The 22440-nt window shown below is 39.4% G+C and overlaps 1 protein-coding gene across 2 annotated transcripts; it reads right to left on the bottom strand.

Annotated features, from left to right (window-relative positions):
* LOC102175634 (T-cell surface glycoprotein CD1a) lies at positions 2077-6362 on the bottom strand. 2 transcript variants are annotated; one of them, XM_005677275.3, is made up of 6 exons: positions 5884-6362; positions 5247-5513; positions 4427-4705; positions 3943-4221; positions 3533-3623; positions 2077-2381 (listed from the first exon to the last, which is right to left on the bottom strand). In XM_005677275.3, exons 1-6 carry the CDS (start codon positions 5942-5944, stop codon positions 2357-2359), a joined length of 1002 nt encoding a protein of 333 aa, XP_005677332.1. In that variant the 5' UTR covers positions 5945-6362; the 3' UTR covers positions 2077-2356. The 2 variants fall into 2 exon arrangements, with proteins under 2 accessions (XP_005677332.1, XP_017901835.1); XM_018046346.1 differs by lacking the exon at positions 2077-2381 and adding an exon at positions 2931-3371.

Below are 22440 nucleotides of genomic sequence, written 5' to 3'. Positions count from 1 at the left end.
AAAGCAATTGTAAGCAACACAACCAGATAGGAAAATATAGCATGTTTATTGCTTGGAAGAATTAATATTGGTAAAATGACCACACTACCCAAAGCATTGCACAGTTTCAATGCAATCTCTATAAAGTACCAATGGCATTTTTTCATGAAACTAGAACAAATAATTTCAAGTATGAAAACATCAGTCAGTTCAGTTCGGTTCAGTCACTCAGCCATGTCCAACTCTTTGCAGCCCCATGAATCACACCACAAAAGACCTCAAATAACCAAAACAGTCTTGACAAAGAGCTGGAGGTATTTATGTTCCTTGATTTCATGAAGTGAAAGTGAAAGTATCAGTCACTCAATTGTGTCCAACTCTTTGCAACCATGTGGACTGTATGTTGACTGCCAGGCTCCTCTGTCCTTGGGATTTTCTAGGCAAGAATACTGGAGTGGGTTGCCATTTCCCTCTCCAGGGGATTTTCCCAACCCAGAGACTGAACCCCAATCTCCTACATTGCAGGCAGATTCTTTACTGTCTGAGTCACCATAAGAAGCACTCTTGACTTCAGAATACATTACAAAGCTATGGTAATCAAAACAATACGATATTGACACAAAAGGAGACACACAGATCAATGGCACAGAATAGAGACCCCAGAATTAAACCCATGGTCAATTAATCTACTACAAAGGAAGCAAGAATATACAATAAGGAAAAGGCAGTCTCTATAATAAGTGGTGCTTGGAAAGCTGGATAAATGTAAAAAAAAAAAGGAATTAGAATATTGTCTGACATCATACACAAAAATAAAATGGAATAAGACCTAAATATGAGACTAAAACCTATAAAACTCCTAGAAGAAAAACAGGCTGAACTCTTTGACATAAACTGTAGCAATATTTCCTTTGTTTCGTAAGACAATGGACCTAATTAAACAAAAGTTTTGGCACGGAACAGGAAACCATGGACAAAATGAAAAGACAACTTACCTTAAATGGGAACACTTATTTGCAAATGACATGACCCAGTGAAGGGTTAATCAGAATACATAAACAGTTCATACAACTCAATATCATTAAAAATAAACAACCCGGTTTACAAAAAAAATAGGAAGAAGACCTAAACAGATATTTTTCCCAAAAAGACATACAAACTAGCAAGGCAAAAATTTTCAGCTCAGAACACAGTGGTGATCTTTCTCTCCCCCACTACTTTATGATCAATTTGTTCCTGATGCAAAATAAGTGCTTAATAATTATTTGTTGAATTGATCAATGAATCCTAAAATAACTGAAGTCTCTCCATGGATATCTCAACTCACACTGCCAATTTGCTCATTAGTCATAAAGAGTCTATCTTCACTATTCACCAATTCTGCATGTGCTTATTTATCTATCTGCTAAAATTTATTTTTAATGCTCAAGTAAATACTCACAATGCTTTCACAGTCATTCATAGATGTGTGCAGAGTGGTACGAAATATCAAGGTGACTCTGCATTTTTATTTCAGTTCTCAAACTGTAAACATACGCTTTCCACCATCTACTTAGCCCACATTTCCTGTGTATCTATGCTCTTTGATGGTGATGTTGCTGTTTAAAATAGTCCTAAGGCAAAGTGCTGAAGTGTTGTCTGGTGTTCCTAAGCACAGAAAGGTTGGGACATGTCTTATGAAGAAAACAGACAAGTAGATAAAGTTTTATTCAAGTGCGCATTATAGGATTGTGAGCCATGAGTTCAGTGTTAATGAATCAACAGTGCAGTAAATCCAGGAAAACAGAAAGAAATTTACTGATTTGTAAGTGGAGCCACTCCAGAAAGCGTTGAAGTAACATCTACAATGTTATGATGAAGCTACTGAAGAGATGGTGAAAGAGCTAGATTTGTGGATTCATGAGGTGTGACTGGTTTTGTTTGTTTCCTTTTTTCTTTGTTTTTTAAAGTATAGTGGAAGGCACAGTGGTATGGCTGAAAGTCAAAGAAATTTATGATAGTGTTACCCAAGACCAAGAAAAGATTAAACACTTCTTGGCTGGTATTTTATCATTAAGAAATACTGTATATAATTAATAGATTATGTTGAAATATATATATATATGCAGAATCGCACATAAAGCTATGTATTTATTAGTTGACTAAAAATGTTACCAGAAGCTCATTGGAACTGAACTTTACATTTGCCCTAGAAGCAATGGCTCAATTTTCACTAAATCAGCATTTCCCGTAAATTTAACACAACATCATGAATAACAAGAACATGTTTTACGTAATCTCCTTGCCTTAATCTCACTTCAGTCCTGAGGATCAATACTCTTGTTCTTTTTGCTTGACTTTTCTTTTCTCTTCAGGGAAATACTCCCACCAGTACTTCTCAGGCATCACTCACATAAGTGCTCCTGGAATTTAAAGGCAACTATGAACCCCTTCTGATTTTGCTAAAATGCAAATTATGATTCATGAAGTCTAAGAAGAGATCCAAGACCCAATATTTATAACAATTTTCAAGGTGATAATTCTGGTTCTCATCCATGAACCACCTTGAAAATAAGGGTCTATATTCTGCCTCCCTCTTTTTGTTTAGAATACTTGGAGCAACATTTCATCCCAATAGGTCTGTAGAGTTAAATAATTAGAACTGTCAGAGGCAAAACTCTGTTTCTCCTCAGGAGCTCAGAGAAATCACTAAGGAACTAGAAAAATCTGAAATTTCTTGGTCAAGTGAGAAAGACTTTAGTCAGAAGAGCATCAAATGTCTCAACTACCATAAAGATAGCAGGAAAGAAATTGATGTTTAAAAGGCTATAAAATTGAAATAAATTTAACATAGATTTTTAAGAGAACATATCACACACAGGTAAGACATTTTGCCAAGGATGCATATAGTAAAACATGTGAACTTTGTTCTCAAGAGCTTAAAAATTAGAAGGGGGAAAGAGAACTAGACAGTGGCCACAAAGGATCTGAAGTGAGGAGGAGGTTTACCACAGTTCTGTTAACTTTTGCTGGGAATTCAGACAAGGCAGAGACAGCTTCCACTGGTGAATCAGGAAAGGCCCTTTGGATGAAGTCACATCTGAAATAAGCCTAATGATCCACTCACACTTGAATACATGAAGGATATTAGGACTGTGTTCCATTCAGAAATTAAATTATGAATTTTTAAGTCTCAAACCTAGGTTAGAACAACAAATCCTGCAAAATTACATTTGTTATTGCTTATATTAACAACTGATCATTCAGCAGAAAAAAAGCAGCATCTAAAGAAGTTGTACAAAGAGAGTGGAAAGACCCTCATCACCGAGTTCTATTTAGATGTGTTCTGGGTTCCTGGGCTGTTGGGATCTCATTCCAAAGGGAGAAGTGTGTTTGAAGGTTTACAGCAAGTCCTGATGAGAAGAGAGATTGAAGTCATTCTACATGAGGTGGAGGTGAGAAATGAGGGGCAAGAGGGAAAGGGGCTGGGAGGAGAAGAATGAGAGGAGAGAGAGAAAAACAGGTGGGCAGACACGTGGGAACTGGGGGGGAAGGTCAGACATAAAGAACTCACCAGCTCTTCCTAAGCCAAAAGGCAAGGCCAGCCAGGAGGACCAGGGACACAATCACTGCCAAGATGACCCAGCCAGGGGAGCTGTGCTGATCTGTGGGCGGGGTGCACACGAGAGTGTCTTCTCAACCCCACCCACTGTTTTGCCGCATTTCCATGCTTTTCCTTTGTTATTCAAGTGTCTGCCTCAACAATCTCCTTCTTACCCTATTTCCTCTCTTATCCCTCCTTAGAGATGACTCCATCTAGCCTCCTTCCTATTATCTATGTGGCTCTCGTGTTCAACTCCCATATTTCTTATTTTTATTCCTTTTGGGTCTGGACTACCTAGAATCCCCAGTTTTTCACCTGGCTCTTTAGTCTGCTTGAGGACCACCTATTCCCATCCCAGCACGGCCCCAGTTTTTCCTCACCCCAGTAGAGGATGATGTCCTGGCCTCCTAGACTGCTGTGCCTCACACGGCAACTCAGGCCAGATGCCTCACTGGCTTCCACATTCAGGGAAACCCGAAGATACCACGTCCCATCAGCGTTAGGCAAGACGTCACTTCTCTGAGTGCCCTGTTGCTCCTGCTCACCCCGCATCCACATCACCCAAATGGGCTTTGGGTAGAAGCCAGAGACATGACAAACCAGCGTCAGGAGGCCAGGGCCAGGACTGGGGCCTGGGGAGAGCCAGGCCTCTGGTCGCACTGTGGAGGACAGGGAAGATGGTCAGATGAGGACTCCAATGCAGATTCAGGTTCAAAGTTTCATGTCAGTTTAGATGGACACACTTTTCCCACTGTTAGCAATCTGTCAACCAATATCCCCTCCCCCACTTGGCTCTTTGTTAGCAAGATGAGAAGGTGTGATTTTTATAACAGAAAATTTGTGGAGGAAGGGTGCAGCTCTGACCTTGTCTCTGGAGATATGCCTTTCCTGCATCGAGAAGACTCAAGAGGAAACGTGGGCAGGTGTCACTGAGCAGCTTGTGTATTATTTCCTGGGTGCCTTGGTACAAATTGAATAGTGCGCAGACAAGCTTAGCCCTATTTCCACCCTCTGGAGAGGGTACCCATAAATTTTTCTGGAAGCTTAGGAAGTCTGATCCTTGATAACCGACTCGCACAAAGCCTACTGAGGCATCTCTGATGTGCATCTCACAGCCACCTGCTACCTGCAGTTCAAAGGGATCTGGGGAAGAAAAGTTCTCAATTAGAAGAAAGAAGGAGTAAGAAAAATAAAATAAAATGAGTAACTAAAAGATGATAGAAGCATAAGGGAGGATTTTAGAAAATTTGAGGGAATAGAGCAAAATTTAGTTTGATTAGAGGTTCAGAGATTGGAAACTGGTAGTAGTTGGAGATGCAGAAAGAGGTGAATGACATGAGGGGCAAAGTATTTGAAGAAGGCATTGTAAATTATGTGGGTAAAAAAGTAAGAAAGGACTTAGTGTGAGAGATTTGGGATTATAATAATGTAGGATAAGTAGAACACTGTAGGTTACACTGAATATACAAACTGATCACTAAAGCGATTGAATGGGGGATAAAATCACACTTTAATAAGTGAATTAAGGAATGAGGAAGATGAGAGTGTCTGCTAAGGCTCAGAATTGATGGAGGCTGCTTATTAGAGAAATAAGAAACTCACTGAAACACACACACACACACACACACACACACATCATAACTTGTATCATATCCCCAACCCCCATGGAGGGAACTGAACTTACATTCAAGTTGCCATTGACTGGCATGGTTGTAAAGTGCCTGACCAAGTCTAATGAAGAATGTATGAAGTATGTTTTCCACTTCTATCAACTCCTCATCACTGAAGTTGCCTTTGGACCAAGGATGCAGGTAAATGACTGTGTCAGAGTTGTTTTCCCAGGCATGAGTCTGCAACTCATCCAGCCAAGCTGAGCCCAGACTTTGTGTAAAGAATCGGCTATAAAATGATGAGATCCGAATGATTTGGAAGGTGATTGGCTCCTGGAAATCTGGGAAAAGAACAAAGAGAATGAGAAGGGACATTGGGAAGGAGAGAAAACAGAGAAAGAAAGGTGCCAAAGAGAGGAAACTCAGAATTTAGGGGAAAAGCAAGATACCTCAGCAAACATTTGGCTGCCCCAGGGACTCAAACATAGTAGACAACCTTCAAAAGAGCCATGGACCTGGAGTCAGTGATACTGGAATGAAACTAGGCTGATATTCTCAGTCTCTCGGTTGAGGAAACCACTCCATACACACATACATACCACACATTCACACACACCAGCTCAAACAGGTGGATGTGCCTGCCTGCGTGCATGCACACACACACACGCACACACGTACACACATACATGTCTTTTTGAACAGAATTCTTACCATTCTCATTGTTACCACATGGGAGAAGAGTCAGAAGCAATGCAGTTTGCAGAAACAGCATCTCATTTGCAGATGTTCTTTCTCTCAGAAATGTCAGTCTTTGATTTCTGTTCTAAACAAACCTACCCCACAATACCTCTATTCTGACTTCCTTCTCCTACCAACAGGCAAAACTTCCCTTTAGTCAACATCTGAAAAAAGAAAAATCTGCTCCTTCCCTAAACCCTGGGCCACCTACTCAGACACTCATTACCCTTCCAGGTCTGACTGTCCTCTCTGACTTCCAGCTTCTCTTCCTGTCCCCAGATTCCATCCTGTTCACTTTCCCCTGATCTAACTGCTATGGACCAAGCTTTATATGGCACTGAAAAGTCAATGGATAGAAGTCACTTTTCCCCTCATTCATATAATAAAACTGTGAAACTAAATGTCTTCCTAGCGACCTAGCTAATGTTCTCATGCCCCTGCTCTTCTCTGTCATACAGTCCTCCTTTTGCCTTTTTGAATATCTTCTCAACTATTCTCTTCCTCTTTCTTACCCTCACCCCGCCTCATTCACATCTCTGACTTCTTATTGGTTGCTTTATTAGCTTTTTCAGAATTTCTTATGATTGCTTTGAAAAAACAGTATAATCTGGCACCAATTCATCATTCTTAGGGAAGAATCGAGTATGCAGACAGTAAACAACCAATGGTTGCTAGGGGCTAGGCAGTAGGAGACAAAGAGTTGTAGCAGTTGTATGCTTAGGGCAGTGAAACTATACTGAAACATACTGTCACGGTGGATATATGTCATTACATGTTTGTCCAAACCCATAGAATATACACCGCCTTTGTTGTACTTTGGTGATAATGATGTAACTTAGGAATTTTGGCTGATAATGCTGTGTCAGTGTAGGTTCATCAATTGTAACAAATGTATCAGTCTGGTGGGGGATGCTGATGGCCGGGAAGGCAGTGCCTGCATGGGGGCAGGAGCTATATGGTAGCCTGTGATTTCTACTCAATTTTTCTGTGAACCTAAAACTGCTCTCTACACATTGTCTTAAAAAAAAATGTTTTCTGGTATTTAAAGTCAATTAAATATGTATTTTCAATAGAACATACAGGAAGACCATAACTTATAAGCAGTAGTGTGAGTACTGTGAGATGAAAAGTGATCACACTGTGATAAGGATTCTTGTAGTCTCACATTTCTAAAGGAGAAGATAGAAATTTAACATTAACTGAATCTCCTCGCAGTACCAAGCTTTGATCAGGGACCTTTGTCATGCACCCTGAGTTTTCCAAATAACTCATTAAGTCTAGTATGCAATAATTGAGGTCCCATATGTTTCTAGATATGATCTCCTTTTAGATTTGACTAAAAGAAATGCTCTAATCTCGTCATACATCAACGTGAATCCTCCACAGGTATACACGTGTTCCCCACCCTGAACCTCCCTCCGCCTAACTAATTAACCTCCAATTAAAATAATAAATTTTCTATTTTAAAAAAAGAAATGCTCTGATCTGCTTGCCCCTAGCCAGAAAACTTCAGATTCTCAAAGATAACTAATGAGTTGAGTCAGTTTCAGAAGTGTTTCTGACCACTTTTAAGCAGTTCAGTCTATGAGTGATTGCAGGACTTCTGAAGAGACACAGAACTAAACCTCACTGGGATTTTTAGCCTTTTGTTGAATTCTTCAAAGAACTATTTTTTCTTATAGATTTAAGAGTTATCTCTTTGGTCCTATTAGGTACTAGATGTGCAATGATAATGCTGATAATAATAAAAATCAGAAAAGTTGAGTTTTATTCTTATAGCACTTCTTATCTGCCAGCAGAAAGTATCTCTATTCTCCCAACAACCTTAAAGTAGGTATTATTAACTTTTTCAGTTTTAAAAATGAGGGAAAAAGGGGTTTGCTAAACTCAACTAAATTTTACAACTGCTGATTTGTAGAGTTAGAATTTAAACCCAAGGTTTTCTGACTGCATGTTCTTCTATAGTATTATCAACACTGAAAAATTGCACTTGAGGTTCCAACTTTTCAGTACACTCAGAGTCATGAGACATAAGTAGCATACATGTCTATGGGTATGAGAGAAGCAGAGATGAACTCACACACAGGTGATCCCAACTGATCTTTTTTTTTTTTTTTCTTAAGAGGAAATGCTGTTCTTCCTAAAAAAAAAAAAATGATATGTTTTAAATGTTCTGAAAGAGCAAATAAATGTGACAATACAGAACACACCCCTCTTCTTTTGGAGGTGAGCTGTCTCTTGGGGCATATATTGATCTTACTCTTCCTTTGCTTTTTTCACACTCCATAGACTTTTTCCCCTTAAGTACAAGTAAGGAAACTATATTCTTGTTTCTTTATGCTGTTATCCTGGATATCAGAACAAAAAAATCATTTATCATACTTCACAAAATTAAAGATAAAATAAATCAATCATAAAATTAGATTTTTAATCATAAATTAAAGCTCCATATTTTACATATATATTTTAAAAATTTTATCTAGTATTTTCACTGTAAACACTTTTTCTGCAAGTAGTTTCACCACACAACAAGTTGTTCATAACCAATTTGGGCATTAAAGATAAAAAACTATAATTCACCACAGTCTCCAATAGCATTAATTATCGATTCTTTAGCTAATTTAGATAAAATGGCTTGTTCTTGAGTGCTGTGTTTTTCAAATATATCAAGTAAATTTGAAGTTGGAAGCAAAAGAATAAGATTTCTCTTGTCTCAAAAAACTAACCATATGATTCTTGATGAATATGTTTCTTGAAAATGATAATTATTTTTTGCTATTTTATAGTGGAGAACATGGTGTAGACAGAATTTTGGTGTTTGACACAGAATCTAGCTGAGATAATTTGGTGAAATATTAGGACTGGACATATGATGGAAAATTTAAATATAATCTAGATATATGCTTCCAACTATATGCACTTCATATGTTGATAAGAAACAGCTGCATCCCTCCTCTGTTTGTTTTACTTCCAGGGAAATTGAAAGTGACTTATGGCAGATATATATATATATATATATATATCATAAACAACTTGCATCCAGTATTAGATCCTGAGTCCTTAATATTGACTTTGAGAAAGGAAATATCACTGCTCCCTCTAAGATATACCCTAATACAACTATAACTATGAAGCTACACCAGTTTGTTTTCAAATATTTTTGTATTTTTACTCTTCACAATGAAATATTTTTACAATTTTATTAATTTTTCATATTTCATTATCTTCTTTTTATCTTTTTCACTATGTTCTTTTCTTATGGCAAAATTGTCTTATGCCAATTAGTTGTGCAGTAAAACTGCTTGTGGCAAAGATTCTTCTGGCAAAAAAACCTAGAATCTAAAAAATATATACAGCTCAGGAAAGGTGCGTGACCCACTTTGGGTGAGAGTTAGTGGCAGAACCTCGATTAAAGCTCGGCCCTCCTGACTCCCGCTCTACATCCACAGGGCCTCCTATGAACATGGGGAATAGATGTACTTCTGCATGGCTCAGGCAGAGCTGTGAGGCTGGTATCTCCCACAGGCCTGGGAGAACTGTTTGCTAGAGCTGCTTTTTTTGCATCCTGCTCTGCATTTTCATGTTCCCAATTGGTATTAATTGAGGGAGGCATGAGGTGAAAGCTGGGGCCTCCCCAAAGCTCCCTGCTCCTCAACTCAGGCAAAGAGAGGCCCCTGCACAGAAAATGATAATCACTGAAGTTTGATAATCACTAAAGTTGAGGTTCTGCTTCATTAAGGAGGCACAGCCTCTCCTGGGAGCAGGTCCCTGGACTCACCCTTTGGTTTCCCCAGCTAAACTAAACAGCTTGTTGGACTTCTTGTTAACAAACGTGTTAGCACATTGCTCTGTTCCCCTGAGTTGCTCAGAAGAAAAGTTTTGTGGAAGGATTTCCTTAGCTGCATAGATCTGATTCTCATGCTTCCCTATGGTATATCTTGGTATTCCAGGTCCTACAAACAAGGGGTTGGGGCAGTAATGATTCAGTGGTGGACTAAAGCTCCTCCACTTGAGCAAAGGGAGCTGGAAGGACAAGCCTGGGCTGACTAAGGAAATGGAAGTTCAGTATCACTGCCTGAGATCTAAGTGAGAAGAAGGAGAAAATCTGACTTGTTTTAGATAAAATGCTCAAAGATTTCCAGGCTTATCTTGTACTGTCAGCCCTCTAAGCAGAGGTGTCCAGGCAGTCTGGACTCCACTTCATATACAGAATTCCTACAGACCCCATGCCATGGTACAGCTCTTTCGTATTCACTAAGCACTATCACACTTCAGCAGCACCTCCCCACTGAGGCAAGACAGGACAGGACACATGTTATTATTCTGTTTTTCGAGTAGAAGCCTGGTGTTCTAAAAGTCTACCTGAAGCAGAGACTGACTTCACTGGTAGGGGGATTTCTAGTCCTTATTAGTGACAGGCGAAATGACATTCAAAATTGCTTTATGCTTCAGCCCATTGAGACCAAGCATCAGTAATTTATTGGGTTGGCCAAAAAGTTGGTTTAATATTTTTCCAAAAGATGTTACAGGAAGACCCAAATGAACATTTTGTTCCACACAATAATTTGATATGTTTATGTTTACAACCAGCAATTTAATAGTAATAGCAATAATACTATTTATTGAATTAGTATCCATCTAGAATGGATGGAGAGAAAGGCATACAAGAGGACATAAATGGGTTACATAGTTAGAGATCATAGGTTCAGAAAATGTTAAAATTCACCATTATTCTGATTTTACTTTCATTGAACTGTGGCTTCTGGATCTACTAAGAGATTAATCCTTGGACTCTTAAAGTACCCAGTTTTCTATGTGAAACAGCAGAAACAGAAGATTCATTACTGTATCAGGGGTCTCAGATTCCATCCTAATTTCACCATCTGCTCTGCCCCTCACCATTGGTAGAAGTTTTTAGTTAAGTTACATAGTTATTCTGTCCTTGGTTCCTGGTCCTCAATCCATATGCTGACTAGTCTTGTTGACTCTTTTGATGAGGGTACTGAATTATACTACCTGTTCAGAATATACCCTTGTCTATATTTGACACAAGTAAGCAGGTATCCTGGAATGAGGAATGCTCTTTCCTTCTTCACGTTAGTCCAGCAATTTCTGTGTAGCCCTAGCAAGAAGCACACCCAGCATTCTTGAAATATCAAAAAAGACACCAAGAAATCATCTCTAATCCTATATTTTCAAACAAAAATATAGCATTAAAATATGTTTACTATTCTAGATGGATACTAATTATTGAACCCATTGTCTCTACCTATACTGTATTAGTCCTTTATATAAAATGTCCCCTTCCTTCCCCCTCACTAATGTACAAACACTAGATCCATCATTTTTGCTGTGATCTCAGGCTAGTGGGATCCTCAGTCTCCTCAGAAATGTAAATTTGCATATTCACTATAGTGGGCATCCAGTAGATAGTATTATTGTTATCACTACTAATTTGTGGGTGGTAAACATATGGTAGATATATAGAATCTACCATATACAAAACAAAGTAGAAAACAGGCTGAAATAGAAAGTGGAAATGGGGAGACCCAAAGCCCTGGCCACTCCCTGTGCCCTGCCCTCTACCCTGTTTCCACAGCAAGTTCCTCTGCTGAGATGACTCAGTTCTGCTTTCTCACTTTTTCAGATGAGAGAACTAAGGGCGAAGGAGGTGACATGAGCTACCAAAGGTGAACAGCTCGTTAGGGACTAAGGCAAGACTGGAGCTTGCAGACACAGGCCATTCTGTGGCTCAGGAATATTTTTATAAAAATGTTTCTAACTGTGCTTATGTAAAAATGAAATTAGAAAAGTTCCTGAACGTGAGTTCAACCCCAGATCCACTCTAGTGAACTGGGTGACCTTGGCAAACTTCCTCAGCCTTCTTCTGTCCTTCTGCCAAATGAGAGTAAGGAGTGAGTAACTGCCCACACTCCTTCCTGCTTAGCAAGTTTTGTTACATGATTGCAACTCTTCTTAAATAAAGCAGGATCTGAACTACATTCAGATGGAAAAGATCTGAATATCCAGCACAGAGAGGAAAAGGTTTTGGTCCAAATTTCAGTTTTTCTACTTTTTGACTATATGATCCTGGACAAGAAAAGACAGTAACTACTCTCTAACCTCAATTTTGTCTTTTAAAAAATCTGCAACAAAGGGTCCTAAAGGTCAGATGAAATGACACATGTTGAATGTTCAACACTTAATTTAGGCAGAGGCTGAGCAGTTTAGTGGTTAGAACATGGAATTGTTCTAACCTGTCTGACTGGGAATATTAATTCTAAAACTTTCTTGCTGTGGGAACTTACCCACCACATTTAACTTCCCAGTGACTCAGTTTCCTAATCTGTACAATGAAGGGAATAATAGAACCTTAGGCACTATATAAATGTTAAATCAGGACTTCCCTCATAGCTCAGTTGGTAATGAATCTGCCTGCAATGCACAAGACAAGGGTTTGACCCCTGGGTCAGGAAGATTGCCTGGAAAAGAAAATGGCAACCCATTCCAATATTCTTGCCTGGAGAATTCCATGGACAGAGGAGCCTGGAAGGCTATAGTCCATGGGGTTGCAAGAGTTGGACATGACTAACTAAACCACCACCACCAAACGTTAACTCACTGTCACTTCAAAGATTTCCAATATACATTTCTGCAGTGGGAATTTCTTCCCTTAAGAATGCTTAGTTTAACATGCTTCACAAACAATTCAAGTGAAACATCTTCTTTTGACCTAATTGTGCAAAATAAACTTTGCATGATGTAAGGCGTGCTCCCAGCTTTCATGAAGTCTACACTATTTCCCTAAATTAAAAATTCAGTACTCATTTCCACTGGCCTAATAAGTCTACTACTTTTTTTTAAGGTGAGAAAATATCTTTTTTTGAGGTATAGTGCACATAAAATATTATATTAGTTTCAGGTATACAGCATAATGGGCTTCCCTGGTGGCTCAGATGGTAAACAATCCACCTATAATGAGGGAGACCTGGGTTTATTCCCTGTGGTGGAAAGATCCTCTGGAGGAGGGCATGGCAACCCACTCCAACATTCTTGCCTGGAGAATCCCCATGGGCAGAGGAGCCTGGGCTACAGTCCACCACGTTGCACAGACTCAGACACGACTAAGCAGCTAAGCATAGCACAGCATACACCATAATGATTAGACCTTTTTGTGTTAAGTGAATGATCACCACAATAAGACTAATTACATCCATTAGTATATGAGAAAATATACTTATGTTGTTCTTTAGTCACAAATTCACATCAGACTCTGCAGCCCCACAGACTGTAGAATGCTGGGCTCTGCATTCTCTACTGTCTCCCCAAATTTGCTTAAATTCATGTCCATTGAGTTGGTAATGTTATCTAACTGTTCCATCCTCTGCAGCCCCCTTCCCCTTTTGCCTTCATTCTTTACCAGAATCAGGGTCTTCTCCAAAGAATGGGCTCTTCATATCAAGTAGCCAAACTATTGGATATTCAGTTTCATCAACAGTGCTTCCAATGAATATTCAGGGTTGGTTTCCTTTAGGATTGACTGCTTGGATCTCCTTGCAGTCCAGGGGACTCTCAAGAGCCTTCTACAGCACCACAGTTCAAAAGCATCCATTTTTCAGCACGCAGACTTCTTTATGCTCTCACATCTGTACATGACTACTGACAAAACCATAGCTTTGAGTATACAGACTTTTGTTTGTAAAGTGATGTCTCTGCTTTTTAATATGCTGCCTAGGTTTGCCATATCTTTCCTTTCAAGGAGCTGCTGCTGCTGCTGCTGCTAAGTCGCTTCAGTCATGTCTGACTCTGTGCGACCCCATAGACGACAGCCCACTAGGCTCCCCTGTCCCTGGGATTCTCCAAGCAAGAACACTGGAGTGGGTTGCCATTTCCTTCTCCAATGCATGAAACTGAAAAGTGAAAGTGAAGTCACTGACTCGCGTCCAACTCCCAGCAACCCCATGGACTGCAGCCCACCAGGCTCCTCCATCCATGGGATTTTCCAGGCAAGAGTACTGGAGTGGGGTGCCATTGCCTTCTCCTTTTCAAGGAGCAAACATCTTTAATTTCATGGCTGCAGTCACTATCTGCAGTAATTTTGGAACCCAAGCAAGTAAAATCTGTCCCTGCTTCCACTTTTCCCCTTCTATTTGCATGGAGTGATGGGATCCGATGCCATGATCTTAGTTTTTTAAAGGTTGAGTTTCAGGTCAGCTGTGGGGAAATTAACAGGATGGCGCCAGTCAGTCTCTCTAGCACCACACTCTCAACAGCGTCTCACCTCATTTTCTGTAACCAATGATTTCACACAGTTATATAGCAGCTGAGATCACTTATAGCAATGCACATGCAGGTCAGGAAGTACTCACTTGACCATGGGCTACTTTTGTTCTGTAAGTATATATAAGTTTCACCTAGAAAAGCTCTTCCAGATGTTCTTGAACTTCAGGATGTTCAAACTGATTTAGAAAAGGCAGAGGAAAGAGAGATCAAATTGCCAACATCTGTTGAATCATAGAAAAAGCAAGAGAATTCAGAAAATCATCTATTTCTACTTCATTAACTATGCTAAAACCTTTGATTGTGTAGATCATAACAAGATGTGGAAAATTCTTAAAGAGCTGGGAATACCAGAGCACCTTACCTCCCTCCTGAGAAATCTGTATGCAGGTCAAGAAGCAGCAGTTAGAACATGGAACAACGGATTGGTTCAAATCAGGAAAGGAGTATATGAAGCCTGTATAAAGTTACCCTGGTTATTTACTTCTACAGAGTACATCATGAAAAATGTCGGGCTGGATGAAGCACAAGCTGGAATAAAGTTTGCCGAGAAAAAGATCAAAAACCTCAGATATGCAGATGACACAACCTTATGGCAGAAAGCAAAATGAAACCCAAGACCCTCTTGATGAAGGTGAAAGAGGAGAGTGAAAAAGCTGCCTTAAAATTCAACATTCAAGAAACTAAGATCATGGCATATTGTCCCATCACTTCATATCAAATAGAAGGGGAAACAATGGAAATAGTGACAGACTTTATTTTCTAGGGCTCCAAAATCACTGCAGATGGTGACTGCAGCCATGAAATTAAATGATGCTTGCTCCTTGGAAGAAAAGCTATGACCAATCTAGACAGCATATTAAAAAGCAGAGACATTACTTTGCCAGCAAACCTCTGTTTAGTCAAAGCTGCGGTTTTTCCAGTAGTCATTTATGGATGTGAGAGTTGGACCATAAAGAAGGCTGAGCACTGAAGAATTGATGCTTTTGAACTGTGGTGTTGACAAAGACTTTTGAGAGTCCCTTGGTTTGCAAGGAGAACAATCCAAAAGGAAACCAATACTGAGTGCTCATTGGAAGTATTGATGCTAAAGCTGAAGCTCCAATACTTTGGCCACCTGATGAGAAGAGCCTACTCTTTCACAAAGACCCTGATGCTGGGAAAGACTGAAGGCAGGAGAAGGGGACCACAGATGATGAGATGGTTGGATGGCATCAATGACTCAATGGACATGAGTTTGAGCAAGTTCTGGGAGACGGTTAAGGACAGGGAAGCCTGGCATGCTACACTCCATGTGGTTGCAAAGAGTCGTACAGGACTGAGAGATTGAACAATAAGGAAAAACCCTGAAGTTTTATGTTGTGTTATGTTATATCTGCAGCTACAACTGCTGTGCCAGCCAGGAGAGAATAAACATGTTGTAGTTCCTATGGCTCCTCGCATTTTCTTCCAGCCTCTTAACTTGCCCCTTGCCTACCATGGGTTCAGTGAACTGTGTGCACAGTAGACACATCGAGACAACTGACTCTGTGAACAGAATCAGCAATGCACCAGCTTTTTCGCTCTCCTCTTTCACCCTCAATAAGAGGCCATCTAGTCCCTCTTCACTTCCTGCCATTAGCATGGTATCATCTTCACATCTTACATTATTGATATTTGTTTTGGCAATCTTGATTCCAGCTTGTGATTCATCCAAACTGGCCTTCTGAATGATGTACTCTGCATATAAGTTAAATAAGCAGGGTGACGATATACAGCCTTCACATGCTCCTTTTCCAATTTTGAACCAGTCGTTTCTTCCATGCCCAGTTCTAACTGTTACTTATTGACCAGCATACATGTTTCTCAGGAGATAGATAAGGTGGTCTGATACTCCCATGTCTTTAAGAATTTTCCACAATTTGTTGTGATCTGGCAGAAAGTGAAGAGGAACTAAAAAGCCTCTTGAAAGTGAAAGAAGAGAGTGAAAAAGTTGGCTTAAAGCTCAACATTCAGAAAATGAAGATCATGGCATCCGTTCCCATCACTTCATGGGAAATAGATGGGGAAACAGTGGAAACAGTGTCAGACTTTATTTTGGGGGGCTCCAAAATCACTGCAGATGGTGATTGCAGCCATGAAATTAAAAGACGCTTACTCCTTGGAAGGAAAGTTATGACCAACCTAGATAGCATATTCAAAAGTAGAGACGTTACTTTGCCAACAAAGGTCCGTCTTTCATCAGCATCATATAGTTCTTGGAGTACAGGTCTTTTGTCACCTTAGGTAAGTTTAAGGTTCCTAAGTATTTTATTCTTTTTGATATGATGGCAAGTGGGATTCGTTAATTTCTCTTTCTCATCTTTCGTTTTCAGCATATAGGAGTGCTAGAAATTTCTATGCATTAATTTTGTATCCTGAAATTTCACCACGTTTTTTGATGAGCTCTAGTACTTTTCTGGAGAAGGCAATGGCACCCCACTCCAGTACTCTTGCCTGGAAAATCCCATGGATGGAGGAGCCTGGTGGGCTGCCGTCCATGGGGTGGTGAAGAGTCAGACACGACTGAGTGACTTCACTTTCACTTTTCACTTTCATGCATTGGAGAAGGAAATGGCAACCCACTCCAGTGTTCCTGCCTGGAGAATCCCAGGGACAGGGGAGCTTGGTGGGCTGCCGTCTATGGGGTCGCACAGAGTTGGACACGACTGAAGCGACTCAGCAGCAGCAGAACTTTTCTGCTAGTGTTTTTAGAATTTTCTATTTATAGTATGTCATCTGCAAAGTGACAGTTTTGCTTCTTCTTTTCACTTTGGATTCCCTTCCATTCTTTTTCTTCACTGCTTGCTATGACTAGGAGTTCAAAAACTATATTGAATAAAAGTGGTGAGAGTGGAATTCCTTACCTTGTTCCTGACCATAGAGGAAATGCTTTAAGCCTGTCACTGTTGAGTATGATATTAGCTATATGCTTGTCATATCTGGCCTTTACTATGCTGAGGTATGTTTCCTCTATGCCCATTTCCTGAAACAGCTTTTTTTTTTTTTAATCATAAATAGGTGTTGGATTTTGTCAAAGCTTTTTCTGCATCTATTGAGATGCCATGATTTTTTTTAAATTTAAATGTTAATTATTTATTTTTCACAGCACTGGGTCTTCATTGCTGCATGAGGGCTTTCTTTAGTTGTGATGAGTGAAGGCTACTCTCTAGTTGCAGTGTGTGGGCTTCTCACTGCAGTGGCTTCTGCTGTTGCAGAGCATGGATTTCTAGGCATGTGGGCTCAGTTGTTGTAGTGCATGGGTGTAGTAGTTGTAGCTAGCGGGCTCTAGAGCAAGGCCTCAGTATTTATGGCACATGGTTTAGTTGCATGTGGAATCTTCCTGGAACAGGAATTGAACCCGTGTCCCCTGCATTGTCAGGAGGATTCTTAACTGCTAGACCACCAGGGAAGTATAATCATATAATTTTGACTCCTCAGTTTGTTAATGTGGGGGCTTCCCTTGTGGCTCAGCTGGTAAAGAATCCACCTGCAGTGCAGGAGACCTGGGTTTGATCCCTGGGTTAGGATCCACAGAGAAGGGAACTCCAATATCCTGGCCTGAAGAATTCCATGGACTGTATAATCTATGGGGTTGCAAAGAGTTGGACATGACTGAATGACTTTCACTTCACTTTTGCTAATGTGGTGTATCACACTGATTTAGAGTTATTGAAGAATGTTTGCATCACTTGGATGATTCCTATTTGATCATAGTGTCTGATTCTTTTAATATATTGTAAAATTTGGCTTACTAGTATTTTGTGGAGAAGTTTTGCATCTGTGGTTATTAATGATGGTGGTGGTTGTTTAGTTACTAAGTAGTATGGGACTCGTACGACCCTATGGACCATAGCCTGCCAGACTCCTCTGTCCATGGGATTTTCCAGGCAAGACTACTGGAGTAGGTTGTCATTTCCTTCTCCAGGGTTATTATTAATGATATTGGCCTAGGATTTCCTTTTTGTGTGGGTGTATGGTATATGTATCTGGTTTTGATATCAGAGTGATTGTTGCCTCAGAATGAGTTTAGGAGTGTTCCTTCCTCTTAGATTTTTCAAAACAGCTTTAGAAGAATAGATGTTAACTCTTTTCTAAATGTTTTATAGAATTTTCCTGTGAAACCATCTGATCCTGGACTTTTGTTCATTGGAAGTTTTTAAATCACTGTTTCAATTTCAGTACTTGTGATTTGTCTTTTCATATTTTCTGTTTCTCTCTGTTTGGGTCTTGGAAGGTTGTATCTTCCTAAGAATTTGTCCATTTTTTCCAGGTTGTACAATTTGTTGGCTATAGTTGCTTGTGATAATATTGTAGTCTCAAAATCCTTTCTATTTCTCTGGTATCCATTGTAACTTATCCTTTTGTGACTAACATTGATTTGAGTCCTCTCCATTTTCTTGATAAGTCTGGGTAAAAGTTTATTAACTTTGTTTATCTTTTCAAAGAACTGACTTAGTTTCATTAATATTTTCTACTGTTTTCTTCATCTCTATTTCATTTATTTCTGTTCTAATCTTCATAATTTCGTTCCTTCTGCTAACTTAGGGTTTGGTTTGTTCTTCTTTCTCTAGGTACTTCAGGAGTAAAGTTAACTTGTTTGTTTGGGTTTTTTCTTGTTTCCTGAGGTAAGATTGTATTGCTATAATCTTCCCTCTTAGAACTGTCTTTTCTGAGTCCCATAGGTTTTGGATTGTCATGCTTTTGATTTTATCTGTCTGTAGGTACTTCCCCCCCCCCCCACTTTGATTTCTTCAGTGATCCATTGCATGTTTAGTGGCCAATTGTTTAGCTCCACCTGTGTGTGTGTGTTAGTATTTTTCTTTGTAGTTGATTTCTAATCTCATCTCAGAGTGTTGTGGTCAGAAAAAAAATGCTTGATATAATTTCAATTTTCTTAAATTTATGAAGCTTGCTTTTTGGCCCATCATGTGATCAATCCTGGAGAATATTCCATGTGGAATTGAGAAAAATGTATATTCAGCTGCTTTTGGATGCAATGCTCTATAAATATAAACTAAGTCCACTTGGTTTAAAATGTGATTTAAGGCCTATGTTTCCTTACTTATTTTCTGTCTGGTTGATTTGTCCATTGATAAATCCAGGGTGTTAATATCCCCGGCTATTATTACATTACTATCCATTTCTCCTTATATGGTTTTAGTTTTTGTCTTATAAACTGAGGTGTTTCTATATTGTATGCATGCATAAATATCAAAGATTGTTATATCTTCTTGGATTGATCCCTTGATCATTATGCAGTGTCAGGAAGCATTTAACAGGAGGCTTCCTGTGTGAAGTTTTGGATCTGTCAGGGATTCTCTGTTCCTTATTAATTCCTGAATACTCAGGAATTAAGAGGAGAGGCAAGCCTCTCCTGGGGGCTGAGGAATCCAGGCATTTCCTTCCTTAGCTTTTCTATACGGTGATAAGTACCCTCTTCCTTTTTACAAAACATAGGGAATCCATATTAAAGAGAGAGGGTTGTAAATAATCACTTTTACCATATAGTTAGAATATTCAGGAATTAATAAGGAACAGAGAATTCCTGACAGATCCAAAACGGCACACAGGAAGCCTCCTGTTAAATGCTTCCTGACACTGCATAATGATCAAGGGATCAATCCAAGAAGATATAATAATGTACGTCAAGGCTATACTGAGCGACTGAACTGAATTGAACTGATGTTGTGATTTTCATTTTTTAGTTTTTGGATTGGTTTTTGTTGATATTTTTTCTTCCCTTTATCTTTTGTTCTCTTCTGTTGTAATTTGATAATTAACATTAATGTTGTGCTTGGTTTCATTTTTCTTTTTTGTGTATCTATTGTAGATTTTCAGTTTGTGATTACCATGAGGATTTGATATAGCAGTCTACATATAGATAGAATTGTTTTAAGTTACTGGCCTTTTAATTGCAAATGCATTTCCAATAGCCTACATTTGTGGTATCCACTTCTTACCATTACTGGTTTTGATATCATATTTGTGTGCATATGTTTGTCTTCATTGGTGAGCTTTTCCAAAATTCCATTCAGAATTTTCTTGCTTCTAATTGTGGCCTTTTCTTTTCCTCCTGGAGAATTCCCTCTAGCATTGTTTCAATCCTGGTCTGGCTGTGTTAAATTTTCTTAGCTTTTTTGTTCGTAAAAGTTTTGTTTTCTTTTTTGAATCTAATGAGAGTCTTGCTGGGTAGAGTATTCATGGTTGTGTTAATAGTGCCTTCCCTTTCATCACTTTAAAAATATCACCACTCCCTTCTGGCCTGTAGAATTTCTGTTGAAAAATAAGCTGATAATCTTATGGGTGTTCTCTTGTATGCTATTTGCTGCTTTTCCCTTGTTGTTTTAATATTTTTTCTTTGTCTTTAACTTTTTTCTGTTTGATTATTATGTGTCTCAGAGCTTTCTTCTTTGGGTTTCTTGCCTGGGACTCTCTGCATTTCCTGGACTAGAGTGACTGCTTCCATTCCCATACTGGGGAATATTTCAGCTATTATCTCTTCAAATATTTTCTCAGGTCCTTTCTCTTTCTCTTTCCTTCTGGGACCCCTCTAATGAAAATGTTGGTATGAATAATGTTGTCCCAGAGGTCTCTTAGTCTGTCCTCATTTCTTTTCATTCTTCTTTCTTTATTCTGTTTAGTGGCAATGATTTCCACTATTCTGTCTTCTAAGTCTCTTATCTGTTCTGCCTCAGTTCTTCTACTATTGACTCTTTCTAGTGTGTTTTTCATTTCATTTATTATACTGTTCATCTCTGTTCATTTTGCTGTTTAGTTCTTCTATGTGGTTGTTAAACATTTTTGTATATTCCTGATCGATGCCTCCATTCTTTTTCTGAGATCTTAGATTATCTTTATTATCATTACTCTGATTTCTTTTTCAGGTAGATTGCCTATCTCTACTACACTTAGTTGTTTTTCTGCAGTTTTATATTGTTTCTTCATCTAGGACATGTTCTTCTGCTGTCTGTCTCATTTTGTGTAATTTTCTACAATTACAGTTTCTTTCAGCAGCCTGCAGGGTTGTAGCTCTTCTAGATTCTGCTGCCTGTCCTATGGTGAATGAGGCTGTCTGTGAGGTTTATGGGGGTTTCCTGGTGGGAGGGATGTACCCACTCATTGTGGGTGGAGATGCGTCTTGCCCTTATTGTAGGCAGGGCCCTGCCTGGGGTTATGTTTATTATCAGGCAGCAGTTTATTCAGGAATACTTTAAGCTGCTGTCTACTGCTGGGTGTGTTTCTGCCCTGTTGGTTGTTTGGTCTGAGGCATCCCAGCACTGGAGCTTACAAGCTATTGGTTGGGGTCAGGTCTTGGTGAGAAAATGGCAACCCATGCCAGTGAATTCTCAACAGAACCTCTGCTGCCAGTGTCCCTGCTTTCACAGTGAGCCACAGCTGCCCCTTATGTCTACAGGGCACCCTCCAATACTAAATGGGAATTCTGACCTAGTTTCTTATGAACTTACTGCTTTATTCCCTGGGTCCTGGTGGGTTTGAGACCCCGTGTGCATCCTCCAAGAGTATAGTTTCTGTTTCCTCCAGTTCTGCACAATTTATGCAGTCACTCCCCACTGTCCTTCAAAGCCAAATTCTCTGGGGACTCCTCTTTCTGTTGCCAGGCCCTCAGGCTATGAAGATCAACATGGGGTTCAGAACTTTCACCCCCATGGAAGAACTTCTTTGGTATACTTATTTTCCAGTTTGTGAGTCATCCACTTGTATGATAAGATATGATTTTATCATGATTGTACCCCTCCTACCATCTCTTTGTGGCTTCTTCTTTGTCTTTGGATGTAGTGTAATCAGAAAAAGAGCTGCATTCTTGCAGGAATTTTTTTTAAAGATGAAGCTCACTTCTTAAGTGCTCAATGTGTGACTCTTAAAATGTGCATTTATGCAAAGTGAGTTATCTTTTACCATAGAAAGCTGTATGGAATTTGCAAAAATTCTAGTTGTTCAGAGGACACAATGTTCCTGAGATTGAATTCAAGAGCCCTATGATCAGGGCTGCAGAGTTGAGAAAAGTTGTTTGAGAAATAGTGCTACTCTGATTTGCTTTCCTGTGCCCAACATTCTGCCCCAGAAGGACTTCTGCTGAGTGCTAGTCATACCCAGAAACCCCAGGGAAAACAGCAAGGAGCCCCTGAGAAGCCAACATTTCTAGGAACAAAAGTGATTTGTAGGGGAGTGTACCAGAGATAAAGGGACACTGAAAAAGAAGCTACAAGA

Source organism: Capra hircus, chromosome 3, assembly GCF_001704415.2.
Source record: "Capra hircus breed San Clemente chromosome 3, ASM170441v1, whole genome shotgun sequence".
Taxonomy (NCBI): Eukaryota; Metazoa; Chordata; class Mammalia; order Artiodactyla; family Bovidae; genus Capra; species Capra hircus.
The sequence above is the reverse complement of the archived record's forward strand: the minus strand, read 5'-3'. Positions and strand labels throughout refer to the sequence as shown.